Source organism: Sylvia atricapilla, chromosome 1 (genome assembly GCF_009819655.1).
Source record: "Sylvia atricapilla isolate bSylAtr1 chromosome 1, bSylAtr1.pri, whole genome shotgun sequence".
NCBI lineage: Eukaryota > Metazoa > Chordata > Aves > Passeriformes > Sylviidae > Sylvia > Sylvia atricapilla.
In genome coordinates, this window is record NC_089140.1 from 38,885,977 (window position 1) to 38,911,368 (window position 25,392).

General features: G+C 40.6%; 1 protein-coding gene across 1 annotated transcript in view; it reads left to right on the plus strand.

Annotated features, from left to right (window-relative positions):
* RARB (retinoic acid receptor beta) overlaps positions 1–25,392 on the plus strand; it is a 313,192-nt gene that overhangs the window by 99,050 nt on the left and 188,750 nt on the right. The window contains exon 2 of the mRNA XM_066319996.1: positions 21,388–21,887. Coding sequence (XP_066176093.1) covers positions 21,710–21,887 — 178 coding nt within the window. The 5' untranslated portion in view covers positions 21,388–21,709. The remainder of the gene's footprint in view (positions 1–21,387; positions 21,888–25,392) is intronic.

Below are 25,392 nucleotides of genomic sequence, written 5' to 3' on the forward strand. Positions count from 1 at the left end.
AGATTTGTGGCTCAAGATAATGACATTTTAATCATGACAGCAAGAGCTGTACACGGACGCAAAGCAAAAGGAGTAATTCATTCACTAGTTCAAATCAGCAGGCAGACATCCAGCTGCTTCCTGGGAAGCATGGCCTCAGCACACATGGCAGTTACTTAGGAAGACAAACACCATGACCATGAACATTCCCCCTTTCTCTGCTACTCCTTGAGTGTCCACTGCTGAGCACAACATGATGTGTCTGGAGTATCCCTTTGGTTAGTGCAGGTTGGCTGTCCCAGCTGTGTCCCCTCCCGGCCTCATGCCCTCTTCCAGCCTATACACTGGGATGGGATGGTGCAGGGCAGAGTGGGCACAAGAGGAGGTCTTGCTGCTGTGCAAACCCTCCTCAGCAATAACAAGCACATCAGTGGGTTATCAACTCTGTTCCAGCCAAAGATTCAACTGTATGCACTGCTACACCAGTAAGACCAATACAGCAACTAAACATGGATTTACAACACTGAAGGGTTGAAAAAGTATTTTACTTTGGTAGACTATTGAAAAGAAAGCCACAAAAACCAACCAACGAAAAAACCAAACCCCCCTTTCCTAAGGAGTGAACAGCAGCAGGCTAACAATAGCCATTCATAACACGAAATTGTTGCAGAGAGCTTTGGGTAAATTGTACATGAACAAATTTTCCTCAATGAATGGAACTCAGTCAGTGCATCTTTGGGATTGGGGTAAGGAAATGGCACTGTTAAAACCTCTCTGGAACACCATATGGTGTAACAGCAAAATAACCACAGATAGCTGTAGAGACACTGGGATTACAGAATATGGGGGCTTGTGTCAAAGGAGGATGTGTTCATTTCTGAGAAGAGAAGCAAAGGTGAAATTGGTAGAGACATTTTAATTAGCTTATGTGCCAGTACGGTTTTTGTTTGTATTTTATTAATAACTTGATCCATGACAAGGTTATGAAAAATCCTGTGTTTGGGCAGCTAGCAAGAGAAAGCAGTGGAAAAAACCTATAACTTATTTCCAGGCACTTACTTAATTAAAATACAAAACAGGCAATATGGTCTCTGGATTTATTTTTCCCATGTAGACTAGAAGCAATAAGCTGAGATTGCAGAACAAAAAAGGTACATTTGCACCTTTTTATCTGGACCTTTGAGCTGCTTCTTCTTTAAGATGGATGTAATCCAGTCCCAGCTTTAAGATATAGAGAGGCGTATATTTGCTTAACCCTATGTGGGAATTCCTCCCTCAGAAAGCCCTTAAATCCTAATGGGAATAGCAGGCCTTGAAGTTTGTTGGTTTACCAGTGTTTCCTTTCAAGTCTCATTGAGGTGAGATGCAGCTTTGAGGACCTCTTATGTGGTATTCTCATCTCCTTCCTCACTAAGACCTGAAAAAAACCCCAACAAACTAGAGTTGTTTTCTGGTGCTTCTGAAATGTTCTTTTCTGAAGGAGTTATGGTTTGTGACCGTCCCATTTCTGGCTATGTGAGTTTCCATCTGACTGACCCCATGAGCTGTGATGGTCTCATTGCACACAGGCCTCTCACACTGGATGGTGCCTCAGTGCCTGGGGAGGCTTGCTTCCAGCCCTGTGTGAACTTCTCTTGGCATTTTCTGGCTACAAGGGTAAGAAAGGAGCTGCGTGAAGAATTGCATGGTCTCTGCAGCTGGGATTTCTGTCCCTTTAATCTTGGGTGCTGAGAGATGCAAGTGGAGTATAGGTAGCCCTCCGATGAGAACTGGTCTGGAGTTGAGGAAAACTTAAGTTTGGGAAGTGTACATATAATATTTTTTAATTTCAGTTTCTCTTACGATTCCTTTCATGGGCTTTTAGAAGCTGCCATTGCAGGGATTACATCACTTGATCTTTACAACCTTGGCTTATACCAGCTGCTTGGGACCAGAATGGGTTGGCAGCAGCAGGAATGTGTTCTGACCCCACTGGCTATCCCCTCCTGTCTGAGACACCCTGGCAGTCCCAATGTATTAATGTTTCAGAAGTAGCAAAGCTAGTGATAGATGACATATGATGGTTTTAAAGGTTTAATTGTAATTAATGGAGTCAAAGAAAAATTTTTTTTGGATTTTTTTTTTTTCTGCCAGAAGGTTTAAAATAGAGCTTAAATCAACAAATTTAAAAATAAATACTGTTTTTTGCCCATAATCATCTTTATCGTAATGAAATGTATAAAGGATTTCCCTCCTGCAAACAAAGCAGATAACACTTCAGCTTTCCTCAGTTTACTGTGACCTGTATTTATAATAGGAGAGAGCTGAACTTCTTCTAAAGTCTGATTAAAGGCTGCTCTGAACTGGAAACTGCAAAAATGAATTTGTGTAAAAACTGGTTCTAACATGTACAATTAATTAAAATGTATTGTAACTACAGCTACCTAAATAGAAACACGTGGGACACTTGTGAGAGAATAGCTATGGTGCAGGCCGAGGTTAAAGTGATGAATTCTTTGTGTCTGAGGACATAACCCCTCTCACAAAACAGCAAGGCTGTGTATACATGGACATTTAGAGATAATCTTGGAATGTGGGTGCAGTATCTTGGCCCTAGTTAGAGTGGCCAGCCACAGTGTGTTTGCAGGGCTGCTCACACAGGAGTGGCCATGAATGCTCTGCTTCTCCAGAGTTCCTCTGGCTGGGTGGGTGCTTTAGGGGAAGGAAGCTCCAGTGTATCCTAGGGACCCTGCTGCTTGAGGGACTGCAGCTGGACTAGGGCACAATTGCCATTGTTTCCAGGAGCAGCCCTGGGCTGGTGTGAGCCCTCACCACCCTGTGACTGTGCTGGTTTGGGCGGTCAGGAGGCCAGATGTGGAGGTGTGTGCTCTGCACTAACACCTCTGCTGCTTTAAGTAGGGGTCATACTATGGCTTACAGCCTTGGGTCAGCCACAGCCCACGCTTCCACCACTGCTCCTGGGCTCTCCTGACCTGCACAGTGGATGCTGCCAGCAAAAATCTCAAAGCTGCCCAAGTTACAAGCAAAAGCGTGTGCTGAAGTAGTGTCTTTTATTCAGTCGCTGGTGTTGGTTGCTGCGGTGTTTCTGTGACTCTGCCTGTTCATTTTAATAACCGTATGATAACAGTTGCAGAAAAAATCACTATGAATAGAGGAGATCATGTTAAGCAGTCACAGAAGGGTGAATATCCTGAAAAGCTGTGAGCTGGAAGTCAGTGTGCTGCTTTCAGAAGTTACTCCTCCTGAAACGTTGCCATGCACAGAGGAACACACACCAGTGTCTATCTGTAACATTTATAGTGCATTTTTGTTTCCAGAATGTGTTTTGTTTTCCATTAATGGGCTTTTGTATTCTCCCTGCTAATTAAATGTATGTACTTTGCTATCCTTTTGATCCTAAAATGAAGCTTGTTTTAGGGAACATGCTGCTTTTACTACTCCTTTCTGGAAAGATCAAAATAGTATTCAGAAAACCTGAAGAGTTTATGAGTTGGGTTTTTCTGGGTTGGGGGTTTTTTTGGCATTGTAATCTCTGTGCTGTATTATGCTTCTTTATTTGGAAATTTATGGGGAAAATAGTTTTATTGTTTGTTAGAAGTTTAAAGACCTTATATATGTTCATTTGGTAACCTTTGATTTTTGGCAGTCACTGGAAGGATGAGGTGTTTACACGTTTAGTGAAGAGGCCCTTTATTCCAAATGCTAATTAGCCTTTGAAACCGAACAGGCGTAAAATCCCGCTAAATGTTTCAGATGAGTTTATCACTCCCCCAAACTCTCTCCTTCCTCCTGCTGGCTTTTCCCTGTTGTCTTTCAACATCTCCTCTTGCTCTGGTCCTTAGAAACCTCCAGCGTGTGCAGCACCCCTGTGCTCAGCAGAATCCATGGATAACCCCCCCTCATCCCCTTTCTTTCACAGATATACAGAGAGCCTGAGGTGTGCACTGAAATGGAGCCACACTTTGCCACATAGTGGTGTGATTTTTTTTTTTTTTTTTTACCCTCCTGGATTTTTTTTTTTCCTTTTTCATAAAGAAAGGAGGTCTATAAGGAGACCTAACAATGCCCTTACTGTTCTGTCAGAAACTGCCTGGCTACATCTTGTTTTATTTGGCCCTGGCTGAATGGCAGTTTCATTTATGTTTTGGGTGTTTGGCAGATATTTCATCTTTGTCAAACTTCACTTTTAACATTTGTTTAGATTACTTGTCACAACACTTTCCTTTTTTTCCCCCCCAAACTCTTAAGATTTCAGTCAGCTTGACAGTGCTCAGAAGTGGTTTCTAATATTTTTTAACTTATTTTTTACATATTGTCCTTTTTAGAAACCTACCAGTTAAGCTGGTTGATATATGGTTTCTTTTTTGTACTTTGATGATAATGCAACTGTTATTTTGAGTCCCTGACTCTCCTTGATGGCGGGTAAGCATCTCCTAAGCCCTGTGAATAATAAAGAAAAACATTACAGTGACAGTCGTAAAATCCTGAATGCATCCATTTTATTCCATCTTGCTTTGTATTTAAGACACTTTGAGCAGCTGTGTTGAGATCAGGAGCATTTTTCCCCCTGCTCTGTCTGATAGATGATGGTATTTGCTTTTTATACCCGTGAGGAGTTGTGAGGGGCAGATCACATGAGAGTATGAGCTGGTCCCTGGATACCAACCTGGTTCTGTTTTTTATCTGCCCATGCGATGGCTTCATCTCACTGAATTTGTTTGGAAGGCCTGCAGTGAGAGATGAGGGGAGATACAAATGAGAGACTTCCCAGCTCTCCATCAGTGGCTGTTTCTGTGCATTCAATTTCTCCTTCAGCCCAAGTCTCAAGCAGTAGTGAGCAGACTCTCAGTGTTTCTGCTGTGTCCTTTGACTAGAGATGGGTGGAACTGAATGGGAGAATGTAATTTTAAATGAGGCTGAGCAGCCTTGAAGTATGATACTCACACTGTGTGTGAATTTTTGCTTATGAATGTTTGTTTATTTCATTTTTATTGAAATGAATGTTAAAAACTTGTTAAAAATGAAAATTAAGAAAAATAACCCTATGTAGCCTTTCCTTGTTCAGGTGTTCTGTCAGAACTGATTTCAGAGGGCTGATTTGCTTATACTAGTGTTATTCACAAAAATAACTTTTGGAGGATTGTCACCATCCAGATCTGTGTGAGCTGATGCACTTTTTTTTGCAAAGTTTTTCAATTTAGAAGTTACATTTCTGAGCTGCAGATGCTTTGGTTTGGCAAAAGGCAGCCTACTGAAAGTAATGTGATTGCTGAAATAATTTAGCCTAATACTTGCTCGTGCTCTAGTCGTTTCCATGCTTGAGCTGACTTGCAGATGAAGACATATGGACGTGGACAATGTGAATATATTAGGGAAAATTGCAAATGTTCATCCTTCTCCAGAAATCCTGGAGACAGCAGGCACACTTCAGCCAGCGTGGCTGAATCCCACGTGACCCTAAAGCCAGCTGAGGTCAGTGGATGGGGCATGTTGCCCAAGAGCCAGAGTGTCCCTGCTCCTCTGGAGCTTCCCCATCAGCTGTTTGCTGTGGCCCAGTTGAGAGCATGGCAAGCAGACTGGTAATGGCTTGGTGTTTACAGAGTTTAAGTGTTTACTTGCAGATGCAAATACAGGTTTTGGACAGCTTGGGTCCATATTATTCCCCTTCTGCTTTTGTTTGGAATCTGGCATTGTGTTTGCCTCAGGAGAGAATGGAGTCCTCTTGGTAGTGTTTATCTGTCAGTTGCCACTATTAATTGATGTAATTGTTTCTTTACTAATATTTACATAAGGTTTTAACATAGAAGTGACTATACAGATAATTCTAGTACTGTCTTAGTAGAAAGTCAATGCCTTAATTAGAAAAACTACTTGCTACTCTTGACTTATTCAAAAATTGATTTTTTTCCTACCCTGAAAAGTGTTTGCCCTGAAATCTAAGAAAGTTGTTTACTACGAGGGGTGACATTTGAAGAAGTGTATACTAGCAATTAAGGTGAACAAGTAAATTTGACTAAGGAGCTAATATTTGTTCTTAAGGAAACCTGAATCATTTGGTGTGGGGGGAAGGAATTTTGGAGGCATTTCTTCCTTCTGAGGCTGCTTTCTTAAGAGTCACTGCAGTAAACTGTGTTGAAGAAAGCAGACCAGAATGGACTCTTGAAGAATGTGAGTTAGATCCACTTAACTTTTCTTTTAGTGCGGTGTACTAGGTACTATAACTACACAGGATCATCCAGGCAAAATGTGAGTGTTCTTTAGAAACAGAGCAGAATATTATTTTAAACAGCAAGCTGGTGATGTTGAAACTCTGTGACTCTCAATTCTGCTAAGGCCAACAAATTTGAGGATTAAAAACATATGGGCCATAGATAGAGAAGATATCCACTGTGCTTGGGGTATTATTTAGTGCTATTTGTATTATTCAGGCTAGCAAAAACAAACAAAAAGACGAGAAGAAAATCTCCTGTTACAGGGCATAAGCCATCCAGTAGATGATGTGAGTTGGAAAGAAATTTTATGGGAAAGTTTTTTTCTGTAATTGCTCTCCTAGAGATTTCTTCATCCTTTCCCTAAAGCATCTGATTCTGGCTGCTGTCAAATAAGAGGTTACTGAACTAAATGTACTATTAATCTGACCCAGTATAGCAATTCCTGTATTTCTATGTTTAAAAGCAGGCTTTGTCTGCTGAGGGTTGTCCCTCTGGAATAAACCCTCCATTGGAGGCAAGGGAAAGGAAATTGTTCAGAAGCTTTTACACTGTTGCTATGTAATTTTGTATGTTGTTTTGAAAAACCGTGTCTTTTTTTTCCCCCCTCTCCCCTTTTATGTGTATGAATGTTTTAAATTATAAAATTTTGCTTCCCATTTGATGCACTTTCTGTTCAGTAGTACTCAGGACCATTGAGCAACATCATTATTTAGAATTATGTGCTTTTAAAAATTGAGGGACAAAGTCTTGATTGGCTGGTACATGGCTAAATGATGGGTTCTATTCAGAAGAATATGGGCTGGGTGGCTTCACTGCCACTGGCCAGACCTGTTAATGTTTCTGTTCCCTCTTTAAAAGTGGAGAATTTTTTAAAGGAGTATATGTTATTATTTTGGTTGTTATTAATCAGAGTTGGTGAGGTTCTATTGAACCAAACTTTCTACCTTCACTCATTTTTGTTAAAGGTCTTTTTATTTTGCTTGAGCTGAAGAGGTTCAGTGAGCAACCAACCTACCTCTGCAGTGAGGTATGTGAAGCAGAGTTGTGGTGCCAAGGAACTGTGTGCCTTGGGTTTGTTATGTAAACCTTAAATTGGATTTCCTTATTTTTCAAAGGCTTAAGGGTGGATGTGACAGTCAGGCTATTTAACTCAGGTCCTTTAACACGTCAGATAAAACTGTTTCATGTAGATGCCTTTCAGTTCTCCTTATTGCTTTAAAATGTGCCCTAGAGACATGAGGTACAACTGTGCTTTGTTTCACCCAGAAAAATGTGAACTTCATATAGGGAGAATGTGTTTCATTTCCTTACCATGTGTCAACAACTGGATCCTAAACCTGTATTTATCAGATGCAGAACTGGTTTTGGAGGATTATCACTAAATCAAATGCTAGAGTGGAATTTATGTTCTCACTATAGCATTTCTTAAATGTTCATATTATTCTACTTCTAAGCATTTAGTCTTTGATGCTTAGATCTGACATGCAGAGGCTACATTTTTACATTCCTCTTTGTACAAGAGAATAGATATTTCTTTCTGTTTCAAACCCCTTCTACTCTCATAACAAAGACAATACACCTGATTCTTTTTTTATTATTATTAAGGCCCATCATTACTGTTCAAACACATGCAGGAAAAAGTTCTCATAGCTCACACATGGTAAAACTGTAGTCTAGGCATATTACTGTGATTACAAAGTGTCTTAGAAAGGAAGAGATCTTATGCTTTTCTTTAACACCTGAACTCCCATTATTACTGTGGAATATATCTCCTGATTTCTGATGTATATTATTAAAAAATCCTGATTTTTTTTTTCTGGTAAAAACAGGGGCAGAGTGGTTGTGTGAATATAAGAGCTGGTCCATATTGTAAATGCAGCGGCTTATACAAAATAATGTTCCACAGGGTGCTTTTTCTTGATGATTTTCAGTATCTCTTGCTATATTAGAACTCTGCATCATTTTTCTTGGAGTATTCTTTCATGTGTCATTCAGTCAGGTATGTTGCTTGTAATATGTCCTTGAATATCTAAGTATTCGACATAATTTAGTCACTTTTCAGTTTAAATAATTATTTATATAGGCTGAGGGTTTTTTTTTCAGCCTGTTGTCACTGTGGAGTTCTGACAGTGCACACAGGCTTGACATCCTTGAAAGGGGGATCTTCACATCTGTCATTAAATTAAGCAGCAGTGATGTACCTAACATGGTCACTTTTCTTCCCACTTCTGGTTCCTTTCCCTCTCCTTCATAAACTTGGATATGCAGTGTGGAGCAACACGATTCCCTTCAGCTCACAGTGATGGACTCCACACTGGGAACTGGAGAGCTGTATGGGTGGAATATCTTCAAGAACTGTGGCTTACGTAAAGGAAGTGACAGCGTTTAGAGATGTCACTTATTTTGAGAGATTATTTCCATTAGCTGAATCTCTATTGCATTCTCTTGCTTATGCATCATTTTGAGCAAGCAAATTGGTTTTTTTCTGCTTACTTTGGATTTGCTTTAGCATATGGTGCTCTGTGAGACCCCATGTAATGGACAAGTGTCGACCCTCAGTTGGCATAGACACCATTAGCTGGAAGGAGGATGCACTTGGGATAATACTGAGTGATGTGCTTGAATCAACATGTATCTTCCAGCCATCTCTGAGTGGACTACTCCACTTAAGAGATTTTCTTGACCTCATTAGAATCACAAAAGACAGGAATGGATTTTGAATGGCTTTATCTCAGTAACTGTGACCATTGTTTTGATTTTTTTTTTTCCTTGGGGATTAATTCATTTGCTCACCTAATGTGCATCTGTTGAAGGAACTTCAGGTGCTGTCAGAAAAGTGCTCTCTGCTGTGACATGTCTGGTTTGATGTTCCCAATTCCAAGATATGCTCTACTTAGCTGCTGGTATTTGCATAGTTAAATCAGATTGTCTTATCAGCCTTAGGCACCCAGTTGGGCTTTCAGGCTTCTCACTCCTCTGTGCTCTTTGTAGTGCATTGGTCTGCTGGATCCTGCACTTGTGAAGTGCTGCTGTCCTGAAAATCATGCAAGAAGAGCCTTGGTAAGATCATTCTGCTACAGTGGAAAAGGGAATTTAGCAGTCACATAACAAGTGGTATAGAATGCACACCTGCCCAGCTGTCTGACTGGAAAATTTTTTTTAGACAATAAATGCAGAGTACCAGGCAAAGTGACTCAGACAGCACAGCCTGGTAAGCACAGAAGAAGAATGGGTTACTGCAGCAGAGATGGTGCTGTTGGTACCAGGAGGCGGGGCTGTGTTGGCTTGTAGTCAGCAGCACACTGGGCTTGGCTGCTGTCGTGGGGTTAAAGGTGCTTTACCTTGTGAGCTTTGAGAGCATTGCTTCTCTTACTGGCTTACATTTATTGATGTGTTTGGGTCAGAGGTTGCAGAAATGAGCATCTTGTTGCCGAGACTGAGTATCCTTGCTGTTGTACTGCTTGTGGTGGTTCAGAACTAGTTGGAGGCTTGTTGGAAGGAGCCCTGCCTGAACCACACTGTCTTTCCACAGGAGTCATCATCTTTGGTACTGTTAGCCAAGTTTAGTATCTCCAGGGGGATCACAAATGTTCTTGAGACCTTTGCTCTTATCCCATGTCTGATAACCTAATTATGAAAATGCTCACTGTTGCTTTCTTAAATGTTTTCAAAACTCATTATTTTAATACATTACTTTACCAGTGAAGCTGAAAGATTAGTGATCCCAATGCATTTGGAAGATAAATGCTGCTTTGATAAGTGTTTCATCTGGATCATGACCGAAATGCTTAAATATGATGGCAGGTTTGGGCAGGTCTAAGTGCTGCATGGTGTTGTATTACCTGTCCTCTTCCCTAAGAGTCTGCATGCAACTCCTTTCTGCACCATGAAGTTGTTCAGGCTGGTTTCTCTGCTCACAGAAGTGGGGAAGTTATCTTGCATTTACCAGTGGAAAGACCCTTTCAGAAAAGGGCTTGTTGGGAATGATTGCTGTGCTGTTAATTCACACACTTGCTTACTCTGCAGGAATACCTTTGTGTTGTATCAGAAGTCCTGCCTTGCAGACTGGTGGGCATGACACAAAGTCTCCTTGAATTCTGTCAGTGCTTAGGTTCCTCTTAGTTGTTTTTGGACGTGAAATGTAAGGTCATAGTTCATGTTGGTCTTTCTGACAATGTAATCCATCTGTCCAGTGCCTCTAGCAGACAATTCTGGGATATAGATCTTCCGAATGTTAGAATGTGGAAAAGATGTGCTGGTTCTGTGGCTACCGTGATTGATTATTGCACCTCTGTCCTTATGACCTGACTGATAAGGTTTTTGCAACATTTTCAGATGATTCAGAGGATGGCTCTGAGGGTGCTTACATGTGCAGTGTTATCTCAGCATATTATTAGCATTTTACAATTGCTTTATTGGCTCCCTGTTAAGCAAAATATTGACAATAAAAATGCTATTTTTGTTCTGTGATCCATGCTATGGCTTTGTCCCCTCCTAGTTAATGGCTGTGCTTGTTCCTAATTTTGCTACTCTATTGTTCCTGTGACAGGGGGCTAGAGAGAACAGAGGTTTTAAAATAGATGTTCATAATCTCCACCAGCCCTCTGGCATATTCTGCTGACCCTCAGGGAGTTTTACTGGGAATATATTGAAACTTGTGATATCTAATAAGTGAAGGTTCAGGAGCCTGACGTAGACAGCAGAAATGTCGTCTTCTGGGTAAAGTAGGACAGAGGACTCTAATAACTCAGAGGAATTGCAGAACCTTTCAGCAAACAGACTACTAGACTTGACGTATATAACAAAAGGTGATAAATTATGTGTGTTAAGTTATTTTGTGTTAGCACAGTGTCCACACCTCCATGGTATTAAGATGATAGATGCACCTCTAGTCCAACAGACTAGTCTTCAAAAACAAAGTTCACAACCAGTGCTTGAACCCTCTTTTTCCCCCTGTTCCACTAGGATCACCATCCTCATGTGATAAATGGGTGCAGCAGGGATGAAAACTCCTCTAGCTCAGAGCAAGTAGAACTTCCAGCCTTATAGTGCAAAAAAAACGGACTGCTAACAGATTGAACCTACCTCCTGAGCTTAGTACTGGGCCTCCCAGCTCCTGGGGGATTGGGAAGTCTATGTTATTTCACAATTCAGGCACAACCTCTGCAAAATCCTCTTTCAGGTTTCTCAGACAGCCTCCTGAATAAACATTATTCATTTTATGAGTGAATCCACATGCTTATCCTAACAATGAGTTTAGATTACTCTAGATAACAAAATTTTTCTTTACAGTTAAGTGAATTCTTGCAGGATCCGTCTTTGTGTGGCTTATAAAGTGAAGTGTGCTTAGCTGAGGCAGAACCTTCTGCTGCAGTGCATGTTTTCCAAATTAAACAGAATTTTATTCACATCTTTTTTTATCTCAGTGACTGTTGAAGTCTGTTTGCTTCTTTGCACAGTGTGTGAAGATCACATACTGCACTGACCCATCAGTGCATTTCCAGGCAGCACATTTGTGTCACAGTGGGGCACAAAAGGATCTGTATTTACTGGTTGTCCAGACACTGAACAAAGTAGAAATTAAAGGTGTAGAGTATTTTCTGCCTTAATTTGGGGGTGCAAGTAAGTCTAATGACAATATTTGCAGTTGTGGCTAGGCATGCAGGCTGGATGAATCGGTTCCATCCTTAGTGGACTAAAGATATCCTGCCCATGCAGAGGAAGACTACCCAAATGACCTCAGGCTGTGAGGATGTGGTGCTTTGCTTTATTGGGGTGGTTCTGCTAGGACTAGGACTTCTCAGGAATATACCCCTAAGCCTGAACAGAGAGATGAGACTTCCTTCTGTGCTGGGACAGTCATCTCTAGCAATTCAAAAAACTGACAGCAAAGGCTTCAGGTCTAAATTGCCCTGATTTTCCCAACATAAGCCTGTGGGTAATTAACATCACCTACATGGATGTTCAGATAAAGCATAGCCATCAAATCTAATGTTTTCTGTGCTCACCACCCACAGAGCATTTGATGAATCATTTCCTTGACTCCTGGCTTCATTGATTGGGGTTTTGAGACCAGTACCAGTAAAGGTTGGTGCTGGTGTTGCATGTCTTTGTGCTCTCTTTTAAGGAAGTATCTCTCATCATCCTGTTTCTGGAGTGCATGTTGTGACTGTAGAATGTTGGCCTCCCAAAGAAATGCACTTTTCTGTCAAGGAGCCGCCCTCCAAAGCTGCTTTCCTCTTCAGCTTCTGAGCCGATGAAGTACTTCATTCTTTTAATAACTCCCAGGCCACTGGGATCATTTACTAGGGATCTTCCGTCTGTCACCAAAACAATAACATCACTTGACCCCCTCTTACTGATCTCGGAGGCCTCTTAAAAGTTATAAACAGCCAGTATAAGACCTTTTTAGTAGTTGCAGTGATGGCAAGTGCTGTATTTGCTGTTGGTCACCATGACATGCTTCTCTTCAGCTAGAAGGTTAAAGATGACCATTCTGAGAGCATGCTGGGGAAACTTCAGATAGATTCCTCACTCCTCCTCACTGTAACACCCCTTGGGAGGCGATTGGCATACTTGTAAATATCTGCACATCCCCTAATATTGGATGACATTGCTGAACATAGACAGCAGGATGTGGTTTTTCTTGCTTACTCAGTCTCCCTTCCCTTGGCCTCCCGTCTCTTTCCAAGAGCTCTTCTCACAAAAGCTTGCTTTGGCTGGGAATCCATGTGATGCTATCTTGTGGTGCCTTGTAGGCAGGGGTAAAGACTGCAATTAATTGCCAGTTAAGGAGAAGACTTCAGTGGAAGGTGTTTTTTTTGTTTGTTTGTTTTTTTTTTGTTTTTTTTGTTTTTTTTTTTGTTTTTTTTCTTGACAAGGAGCATATTCCATTCTGAACTTAATTGGAGATGCTACCATTCCTTCATGGATAAGGATCACAGATAGCTGAGTATGCTGTCAGTTTAAGGTGTAACCTGTTGGTCTGTGTAAGTCTTCCCAAATCCTAGAAGTATTGGCGCTGGTTGCAGCTTACCTTTGTTACCTGTGATTCTTTTTCCCTTCTTTGACATGATGGTGAGGGGGGAGCCCAAAGGACAGGTTCCTTAGCCCTGTCAGTGATCGTATCTCATCTTCGTGGTTGCCATCTCACATAGAAGCAGCTACAAACAAAACAATCTGATCAGACACATAGGACAGTAAAGGATAATCTGGATTGCTAAATCCAGTCTTGTTTTTCTGAACTGTAGGGAGAAACTGTTCAGGAGCACAGAAAACCTGCTGAAAAAATGTGGTCAGAGAACTAAAGCAATAGGCACAGCTGCTTGAGTGGGAAAAGCTTTGTACTGGAGTTTCTGGTTCTGTGTAACTTGAGGGACCAGCCTGCTTTTTGAGAGCTAACTACCCTGTGCTGTTTAACTTGTGGGTCATCTGAATTGTGTTTGAGAGAAGGGATTTGTTTTTCCTTTTGAATTTTGTGAATGAGCAGAAACAAGGAAACAGGTTCAGTCTGCAGAAAAGCCCTGCAGCTTTGGTCTGGCAAACCTCTGATTTCCTAAACCTCTGTAGCACACGGGATAGTCTCTCATGAGGGGTCTTCTCAGTATGGAGCTGCTGTTTTACATCCTTGGAAATGCTAATAAGGAACAATAGAGATGACTATGCAAGAACAGAAGTGTTAATTCCATTGAAAGAGCAATTTTAAGCATTAAGAAATAGCTTTTAAATTTGGCGAGCATAATGAGTGTGCAAGTTCAGTTAAACTCAGGGAGCCAGGAAGCCCAGTCACCTTTTCTTTGGTCTCCATAGATGAAAGAGTACTCTTTTTCTTGACTGTCCTGGAGGATTTTTTTTTTTTTTTGAAAGTGACAGAGTAAGTAAGGAATGCATTTAGTTACAAAGGAGACTGTCCTATATACCAGCACAAAATGTATTCAGCACCCTTTGAATGCTCTGCAGAAAACTGCAAGAGAGTCCCTTACAGAGGTGATTGAAAGCCACTGCACAGGAAATCAACTTCTCATCCTGTACATAAACATGAGCCAATTCGACTATTTCTGGCTCTTGGAGCAGCACACACAGTAAATTGTTAACCCCATCACCTGACCTAACCATTTATCTTTACTTCTCAGTATAGTTTTGGCAACTGCTGAGTAATGAAAGAAAAAACATGGAATGCATAGCTGTAGGAAAAAAAAAAAACCAAGGCGCAACAATCAATCCCCTGCCCACCCCCATCAAAAAAACCCCTTAACCCAGAAGCCCAACCACCCCACACCTCAGATTCAAACAGCCCTTTAAAGCAGCAGAGAACAGGAGAAGATGAGAAATTGCCTGATACAGTGGCAGGATCTTAAATATGGTTAGTATAGAACAGAATTAGCATCTCTGTAGAATAACAGACATGTGAAGCATGGATTTTCAATCCTTCACACTTCTTGGTCGTGTTAGCACAAATAAATTAATAACTCCCCTGAACCTTTGCTGAACAAACAACCATAGCGCCTCTCAGGTTTTGAAATGTAAGCTCTGTGTGTTTTTAATGTTAGTTGTTATACATGAAGGTTGGCTGAAATAGGTTATTCTGCTTATGGAGTATTGTTCCCATATGAGGATTCAAGCTATGTACTCGCAGCTGCTGCTCTCCAACATGGACTCTCAGTTCTACTAAAATCAATAGTTGGCACAGCAGGGTACTGTTGTATGGTGTGTAAATAAATGGGTGTCATTGTGTCTCACTTTTTTTTTTCCCTTTTCCCCTTTCAGATTTAGATTTGCTCTTTTTCAGGCATACATCAGCGTGTGTTTGCAATGCAGGCAATTCGAAGCATAACTGCTTGGGGAGAAGGAAGCTTTTCCCCTCTCCTTTTTATACTTCCCAATAGGATTTTAAAATAAACAGCAATTGAATTAATTATATTAATTATCTCTTAACAATGTCAGGGGGAAAAAACCCCAAATAAAACAGAAACCCATTTTGCAAGTGTCAGCTTTATGACAAAAAGGAATTCACAGTCCCCCAGCAGACAGCTATCTTGCATACCAAGATGCAGGAAAAGTGTCATAGTAAGAGTGTCTTAATTCTGTTACAACAATTTATCTTCCCTCTTTCCATAAGTCTTGCACCTTTATTTGAAAATATGTGACAATTGTGGTTATGGGATGTAAGAGCTACAGATCTGCTTTTCAGTAAACTGACTTTGAAGTTCTGCTTCTTGCATTTTCTTTTTTATTCATGCATCTGGTCATATAGAGTGGTTTACTTTTTTTGGCTGCAGACTTGGCAGATACAAAATGCAGATGTTGTTCTTCTGACTTAAGCTGCTATTTTAAGCTTTTTGGCCAGCGGTTGGAAATTTTAGGTTCAGTTGTTTATTTGCTTATCATCAAAGTGGTTTTTGTCATATAATTCATATACGAGTATTAGCTTTCTGTGTTTACTTTCAGAGTTTCAGATTAAGAGTATGGTCTTTTTTTTCCCCTTTACTTTTTTTAAACCAGCACACTCTTTTGATTAATAATGCAGTAGAATATGTTAGGCTTCAAAGAGCTTTTATTTGCAAAGAAAAAGCACTCCCCCTCCCCAAAAAAAACCCCAAAAAACCAAAACAAAAAACCCCCAACCAAAAACCAGCCCAACCCTCACATTGTGCTGCAGTGCTTTCCCTTTAAGAAAACCATATCTCTCTCCAGATGCCTGCATCTCTTTGATACAAAAGGGTACACTAAGTTCCATCTATAAACAGAATCCACTAATTAAGAGTAATTGCTTCGGAGATTGGTACAGACTATTCAGCATCAGATGCATGTTCCTCTCAGATATCCATTAGCCTCTAATAAGATAATGCAGATGTGCCAGTCTGTTTCCTGTTTCCTTCTATTGTACCTTTATTGCCGTATATGGACCAATGGGATGGGCTGAACAATAAGTGGATGTCCTTTTGCTCCCAGAGCCCTTCTCAAAGGAATGTTTGTTATTAGATTGCTTTTTCTGTTTAGTTTCACATCACTATGCTAATAAAGGAAACATAACACTCCAAAGGCTTTTTTTTTTTTTTTTTTTTACTTCTGCCACGGTAACTAGTTTATTGTTTAATTAAATCTCATTGGATAGCCATGAAAACAAAAATGCAACATCTCACAGTCAGTGAGAACTGGTGCGGAACAGAATACAGTCTCTTTATGAAATAAAAGTTTCCATGCATTTTTAAGAGTTTAAAGGCAGTGTGGTTATCATGTTACTGGATCAGACTGATTTACACTTGAGTCGTGCTAAATCTGCTGAATTATTCAGTACTGCTGAATGCAACACCATCAGCCAGCATAATAGAAAGCATATGCATAATCAGGGATTTCAATACCAACTATACATTAAATACTGTAAGGGTTCTCAAAACTTGACTTGTTTTGAAAACAGTATTAGAATATGTCTTGAAGCCAGCTAATAAATAAGAACTCCACCAACTCTGTCCCTTGGGAAAAACAGGTAATATATTGTTGAAAGGTTTTATATGCAAAATTTCTCTGAAACTGTTTTGTTGCTCTGAGAAGAGCAACTTGCCTCTCCTGTCTTACTGCCCAGCCTGCCCTCCCTGTCCAGAGGTTCCTGTTTTAGCCTAAGATTTAAGGGAGGGGTGGGGGGTTTGGCGTTGGCAGGAAAATGGGAAATGAACTTAGGAGAGACTTCCTCTGTGACCCTGGAAACTTCGGGGACAGCAATGCTGCAGACCAAGGGCTTGGAGAAGCAAATTCCCAAGCGCTGGGCTCTGTGCAGAGCATGTCCTTGTGTTGGGGTGCCTCTTCTGCATTCCTAGTTTTGTCCCACAGTTGTAAGGAAGAGCAACAGCAGTTTGCTATGGCAGAAGGATGTAGAGATGGCAGATTTATGCAGGTTTTTTTTCTGGATGCTTCATCATGGATATCTTAAAATGACTGCTGAATTTCAAACATTACCATAGGTAGGGCAGAACTCCCCACTGACCTTTTCAGAAGTGTGGGAAGAAAAAAAAAAAAAAAAAAGACAAAAACCTCTACTTGCAATGCTGACAACTTAATTCCCTGCTATGGCTAGTGAGAGGGGAGGAAGAGAAATGTGGAATTGGGGTGTTGTTGGCAAAAGGGAGGGCAGACTGTAACCTTCCTACTGACACAGAACAATTGGCCAAGCCTCCTGCCTTGGCGTCTTGCCTGTCCAGCTGTTGATGTGCATCAAAGTCACCTGTAACAGCAAAGGGATTTTAGGAATTCAAATAAATCTTATACAAGTGAAAATTCAGAAGGATCAGTTATGTTACAGTAATACTAAATATTGTTACCAAATGGAAGCTAAATAGCAATATAATGAATGAGGCTCAATACATTTAATGTATATTAGGAGAACTGACAGATGTCTGAAGAGCAAAGCTGTTTTCTGTAGTCAAGTCTGTGAAAAATGCATGGGAAATTAAGAGACAATAAGAAAAGTTGGGTTACTGTTTATCCAGTAAAATTTGAAGCTTAAATGTAAAAATTTGTAGTTTCAAATTTCTGCTCAGCTGCACAAACACTGAAATGAAATGTGGAGGAGACAGATACACCTGCTGCATTAACTGCAGCTGATAAATATTCTGCTCTGCACTAGAGCTACTGTAGCCTCCTTCCCCTGTGGCCATCTGCTTTATCACTGAAGTCAAGTCAATAAAAGACCTGTAAAAACCAAAAAGGAGGAGGCATCTGTTCTGTCAAAGAAGTCATTGGCCGCTGTTCAATGCAAAGTAGTGCACAGTGTGATCACCTCTTGGTGAACCTTCAAAGGAACTTTTCTGTATGATCCTTTTCCATACTGCTTGTACTAAAGGGCCTTGTACTCATGAACAGTCACTAAGGAGAAGTGTATGGAAGAGAATTTTCATCGTATGCTCAGGAGATCCTCTGAAGTGCCTTGGTGACAGCCATTTTCTGAACATTTTGCCTTCTGCCTCCAGGGCAGAAATCCATGCTGTTCCACCACATGAATGGTGGTCACAATGTACCTCTGCAGTCGGTTTGGCTGGCTCCTTCTTGGTTAGTCCTCAGCTGTGGTAGCTGGCTCTTCCCATTTAGGGTAAACTCATCAGCTGTGGGGTATTTGCCATAGCAAGTGACAACAAAGGAAAATCTCCTTCACCACCTGTACAGTGTTTTGAGCTATGGTACAAGTTTAGTTAGGCAAAAGAGATGTTTTAACCTTGGAATCATATGCAGCCTAGAAATCTGTGGCTGATGTCCATGCTAGGTCCTCATCAGTGAGTTCAAGGACTTGAACGTGTCTGCCTGGTGATACATTACTGAAATGTGTAATGGGAGTTGTGCCATGGAACTGGTGTGGACAAGAAAACTGATTGTTGAGTTTCCTGTTCTGCAGCAGTTTCTACTTTGAGATGTCCTCTGCTGTGCAGTGATGAAGGTGATAGGTCTGTAATCTCTCTTAGCAGAGCTGGTGAATTGAAGTTCCTTGGTAACCGTAGAACATGCGTGGCATTTGCTTCTGGAATTGCTGATATGTAGCTATCTGCCTACAATTTGCTCCTTGACCATCACATAGATGTTTAGCCATGTGAACAAAAGGGCGTTCTCAAGGGACATAATACACTGTGTAGAGTATCATGACTCTTACACTGTCTTCTCTCTCTGCCTATGGAAAGTAAATTTCTGAAGAACTCTGAAGAGGAACAGGTTCTGAAGGCTTATCTCCAGCACAGCTAGCTGCAGGAAATTTCTGGCCTTGAGTGGTGAAAGGAAGGTGTTTTTTGAGTAAGGCAAGAAAAACTTACTTTCATGTAGTAATTTCAGTTTATAATTCCATCTCATGTAAAGTTATAAGCGTGCAAAACTATAGGATTATAACCTAGTTTTGGCACTGTTAAATATATTTATTTGTATACTAAGGACCTATAGCACTGCTATGTTTCTGTCATCACTGGCTCCATCACAGTTCATGTTCCTTCAGTGATGAAGAAGTGACCATGGAGTTTTCCTGAGTGCCTTTTTTCCCCTCTGTCATGAAAGGGTTGCTTTTTTCTGAATACTTTTCACTTAAATATGGAAATATATCTGATGTGGTTCTGGGAACGTTTTTAAGTTATGATGAGCTCTGCATTTCTCTGGCTCATAGAAATATAATTGAAGGTATTAGATAGTTTTATAAGATGAATTTTGTTTCCAAAGCCCTACATCATTTAAAAATAGATGACCTTGTTCTGTGTTTAATTTACCGCACACATTTTTAGGGCTGGTATTCATCAGCATCCCTCTCCTGTTCTTTCTTTTGCAAGCACTTAGAAGTGTGGTATTTTTGTGGAATTGCTTTATAAAACTTTGTATGTTCCTTTGATACTTGACTTTCCTTGCCTCTTAGGCTTCGTAAAGCCTTAGCTAGGTAAAACAGGCACCAGCAATGGTTCACCTCATTTTGTGTTGTTGTGTTTGTCGATGTATTTTAGCTGCTGGGGCTCCCTCAAAAGATCTGTCTGGTTTCACTGGTCTCCAGACATTTGGTCCTCAGCTTGGTCAGCACCTGTGCCTTCGCTTGCTGTATCCTCTTCTTACAGCTTCATATCTGCATATGTTTGCCTCTATTAGCATTAAAGGCATTTTGTGCATAATTTACACAGTTATCAAATACTTACAAGCTACATTTCAGTTATCCGCAAGCTGGCTGCACTCAGCAGAAGCTGCTGTCTGACAACATGCACAGCTGGTAACCTTTGCTGGTATTCCACACAGAGCAGAAACACTCCGCTGCTCTCTGACAGGCAAACATATCCATCTGAGTTGGGTTTTTTTCTTTTTTCTCCTTGCTCATTTGAATTCTTACCGACAACTGGTGCACTGAATAGCAGCAGTGATAGTCACTATTCGGTTGTCACAGTTTTCCTCCTTCTGGCATCAGTTTTGCTTTGTGACCTTGACACATCATTTCACCGCTCCTTTATTTTCCCACCCAAAAATCCTCTTGCCTTTGGTTTCAGGCTATAATTTCAAAGAATTACCGATAAAAGTGCTACATAGTAGTGGATGTGGTTACTGATCACTGACTGTGGCAGATGCAAGAGTGTAGTACACTGTCTCAGGAAATAAAGCTTTAGGCAGCTGTGGACTGCCTAGCTTTTGGCTGGCTGAGTTTACTCTGTGGCTCCTACTGTCTTCCTTCCACAGTATGTGTTAGAGGAGAACCTGAAAAAATGAGGACTCCTTGAAAGGTGGCAGCTGTTTGGGTGAAACACTGAGGAAGGTGTGTGGACCTCTGGATGACTTTGAAGATGGTGGTCATGAGAGCAAGCAAGTTTCAGGAGCAGTTTGTTGCAGTGTATTAACTCATGTCACTCACTCACCCAGATCATGAAATAATGGGTGCTTGTTTGTCTGGGCAGCACCCCCCGTACCCCTCAAAAAAACCCAAACCAAACCAAACCAAGAAAAAAACCAAACCAAACCAAACCAAAAAAAAAACCCAAAAAACAAAAAAACCCACCACCACCACCAACAACAAAAAAACCCAAAAAAACAAACCAAGCAAAAAAACCAAAAACAAACAACAAAATCCCGCCCCCTCCCCCAAACAAAACCACAAACCAAACAAAAAAACATTAGTGAGGTGTCTCCTAAGGGTTGACAAACTAACTGTTGTTTGTGAAAACAGTCATTAATAAAGCAATTGCTGCTTTAACAGCCCAACCCCAAATCACCCTCAGGTGAATGCCTCAATGCCCTGCCTGAGCCATGGCACTGAAGGGAGTTGAGAGCCTCTTCAGTGCCAATCCTTCTGTAGCTTTTAGGGGGACCCTGAAAGCATTCACACACAGGTGAAAATTTTCAGAAGTTGATTTTTTTTCTCCCTCGGTATCAATATTTTATGTATTGATAACCAATCAATGAATTGGTTTTAAATATGGCAGTTTTCACAACAAGACTGTGTCACACCAGAAATAGCTTTTGGTGCTGCACATCATGCAGGGAAATCAACTTAATGGGTGTTCTGCTGTTAGCTTCAGTAATAGGGTGAGAGTTTTACCTCTAAGTAAATATCAAGCTGACCTCATGGGATACTGATATATAAATAACATAAAGAAATAAATGAAGTAACTTAATAAAAGTAACAATGAGAAAAAAAGATTCTTCTATGTGCATATTTTAAAAATATGTATGTTTTAATCAATATATTGTTTTCTTCCTCCAGACTGTGTCAGTATGCGTCTGTAAGAGCAACTGTGCTCCCAGAGAAATATTTGCATAAGCAACTGACCTGCACCCTGATACCAGAGTAAGAAGGCTTTCTATCCACAGTCTGCAGAGCAAGGATGTCCTAGAAGAGAGAACAGTAAGAAGCAGTGATGAAATATAGGATGGACCTGGTCTAGTGAATTACCTTTTCATCATCACGCAATCCAGCTTAAGCTGTACCTTCAGGCTTGACAGCTCTCATCATTCATAATTTGAGGTATCTAATTTGCTGGCCTAGAGTGATGCAACATAATATTTGTCCACTGTGAGGTGTTAACATGACAACCAGTAGCCGCACATGTCCAGTACCGGCCGTGAATGGACATATGACTCACTATCCAGCTGCACCATATCCCTTACTTTTTCCTCCAGTCATTGGTGGACTGTCACTACCTTCCCTCCATGGACTCCGGAGTCACCCACCAACTAGTGGATGCAGCACCCCATCACCTGCAAGTAAGTGCTTGGTGTTAATGCTTTTTTATTGATCAGCTCTCCTCTAATAAAGACTGATTGTATTCATTCTGAATTTTTATCAGGAGTGATTGCAGTTGTTTGTCTAAGATGTATTTTACTTGGGCAAAGAGCATGCATTTGTTTTGAAATACCATTTTCACTTTCACTTGTTTTTATAGAATAAACAGGCAACTGTATGGTATGCCAAAGCTATGGAAGCCAAGAGTGACAAAACCTGCGTTTTGGTATATCTTGCATTATTATATTAGCTGCAGAATCCAGTGTTACTTTTAAAGAAAAACTGACCTTGTTGTAATCATGAATGGCAATGATTCCTCAGTGTAGAATTCTCTGAAGTTGCACAGTTATTAAAACTTCTTTAGTTTTCTTCCATAAGTAACTCTTTTCTTCATGTGCAGCTTCTGAAGAGCAGCCTGGTGGACAGCTGGTAGCTATGAGCTGCCTGTGGCTGCAGAATGAGCCCTTGAGTCTGTGGTTGAGTTTCTGTTGTGGTTTAACCCCAGATAGCAACCAACTATTGCATAGCTGCTGTCTCATATCTCCTTTCCCCCATAGTGGAATGAGGAAGAGTATTGAGGGGAAAAAAGGTAAAACCCATAGTCTGAGATAAGAGCAAGTTAATATTGAAATAAGATGTAACATAAGAATAGTTGTAATCAAAAGGGAGGCAACAAAAAGAGAGAGAGAAGTAAAGCCAAGAGATGCTCATTACAGTTTCTCACCACCTGCTGACAGTTGCCCAGCTATTGGCAACTCCTGGCCAACTCCCCACACTTCATATACTGGGGATGGCATTTTATCTCATGGAATATCCCTTGGGCCTATTCAGGTCAGCTGTCCTGGCTCTGCTCCCTCCCAGCTCAGTGTGCACTTCCTCACTGTTAGAGCATGGAAAACTGAAAAGCCCTTGACTTAGAGTAAACATTACTTAGCACAGTGATGCTTTAGTTGTTGCTATCAACATTATTCTCATACTCAGTCCCAAACCCACAGCACTCTACCTGCTTCTAGGAAAAAAATTAACTCTCCTAGCCAAAACCAGGACAGTTCAACATCAACACTGCTGAGTGTATTAGCTGGGCAAGGATTTTTCTTTGCCTTATGACAAGCATGCTTTCTGCTTGGTTTTAGTTTTATATGTGGTTAAGTGGCTCCAAACAAAGCTGTCCCATGTATAAACTTTTTAAGTAGGCTCACTTAGACAAGATACATCTCTGGAGGTCTTTGCAGTGAGTGAATGATGTATTTATTACCCAGGAAACCCAGAGGTACACAGCTTTGCAGATCACTTTGTTGTTGAAGATGCTTGTCTAAATACATTACTGCAACTGCTGGATATGATAAGTCTTGACTAAATAGGACATGTGTGGAACAATGCACTTTCTACTTAAGGAAAAGGAGACTTGTTAAAGCAGTGTCTCTGGTACATCTTTCAGAGTGTTCTTTACAGAAATCTCCCAGAGTCTCAGCTCCAAACTTAAATGGGAAATCACAGAGAAGACAGTATTTCTGAAGAGTAAGGTTGTAGGTTTTGTGCTGCTTGATACTAATTCTGGCTTCATGTCTCACATGCACATAATGGAATGCTGGGTAATCTTGAAGTAAATTAGTGGGGGATTTTGTTTGTTTGGTTGAGTTTTTTTCCATTTGTATGGACAGTTTTAGTCCAGTCACATATGTGAAGAGGTATAATTGGGTCAGGTTTTTATTTTCCCTGTTCTATTGCAGGGTGTTTGTCTTTATTGGAGATGAAAAACAAACCGGCCAGAAGGTCTACAAGTAACTTTGATTTTTCCACTCCTATCAGAAAATATCTTGGTTGATTATCAGATTACCACCTGAATTTGTCCCGCAGTACTTCAGGAATACTCACCTGTTGAAGAAATAATTTTTTTAGTAAATGGGAATTTACTAATTTTATGAGGCATGGATTGGTAAATACCAAAAAATTTATGATCAGCGATGCAGAGTTTTTATTTTCTATGAATTATTCTTGTGGAATTAAGACTGTGTTGCTGATGCATTATTAGTGATTAATAAACCTGTCAGTGCTCAGTCTCTCAGAAAAGTAGTGCTTAGTATGAATTTCTGTCAATATGCAAAATAAGTGGCTACTTCTGGATGTTGAGGTTTGTGTCTTTATGTCCCAGTCCCAGCATTTTCAGGTCAGTATTTTTATTGAGGTGCTTTGCAGCACTGGCTCTCTGTGACTGAGCACAAAAGCACAGCAGCAGTAGTGCATAGCTCAAGGCAGTTGTGTTTGCAAATACCAGCTAAAATTGGCACGATAGGAAGGAGTATGACCTGATTGAGAATTTTTTTTGAGACACAGTCCACTGCAGGACAATTCTTCTGGTTTGTACTACTCTGTTTTCATATCTGAAGTGTCAACACTCTGTCTGTAGACTTCTGATTCTGGAGCTTGAGGTTTATATCACTGGATTTACAGAGACAAGTCCTTGGAAGCATGCAGATAGAGCTTTGGGTTGTATTCCAGGGTTCTGTTCTCCACTGTAGGTTTTGTTTGTTTATTTGTTTGTTTTCCCAATGAAGCCACCCATTGGCCAAAGTCAGTATGATTGATGGTCTCCATTAAAGTTAGAATTTATACTGTGTGGTGGAATAATAGGGAGCTGTCTTGCAAAGACCTGAAAAAATTAAAGGTTGGCCAAACCAGTGCTCTTTACATGCTGAAGCTATTGTGCTATTTATCTTCCAGATTCATTTCATTCATATAAAATCCAATAGAAATGATTTTACGTAGCAGAAATGTTATAAAGATCTCTTTAATCTTTTTAAAACAATGTGGTTCAACAGCTTTTGTTCAAGGTTTGCGCCATTTGAGCTTTTGTATTAGTGTCTTGTTTTATTTTGTTGTCTTGGTTTTAGACTTTTAATGATGGCAGAATAACCTTATATCAAGCTGCATTAAGTTATCTTAATCTACAGTTGTGGCAGGTATCTCCAATCCCATTAAACAGACAACAGTACATCTTAGACACATGAATTGTGTGAGCACAAGGGGCTTGCCATAAATGCTCAGGATGGAGTGATTTAGTTTCATTGATGTTAATAATGCTGTTGCCTCTGTGACCTGTGACTCAGCTTCTGTTGTTATACTGAGATACATAGTGCAAAATACCTAATAATTGGAGGTCTGGTCACAGTGCTAGAGAGGTCAGAGGATGAAAAACCCCACTTTTACGGGTACGTGAAGGATGCATTAGCGCCGAACGAGACCACGGTCAAGAAGATCGTTACTTTTGTGAAGTCCAAGTGATTTACCTACTGCTGTGTTACCCGTGGAGCACAGAGCAGACATCTTCACTCCTGACATCAGGTGGCTTCCCTGGACACATTAATGAGTGAGGAGTTTCTTCTACACGGCAGAGATAGTTTCAGGAGGTTACTGCTTAGCTCATTTAGAAATGGTGAGAGAAGGCCAAACTGGGGCATTCCTGTGCTTTTTGAGTCACACACCAGC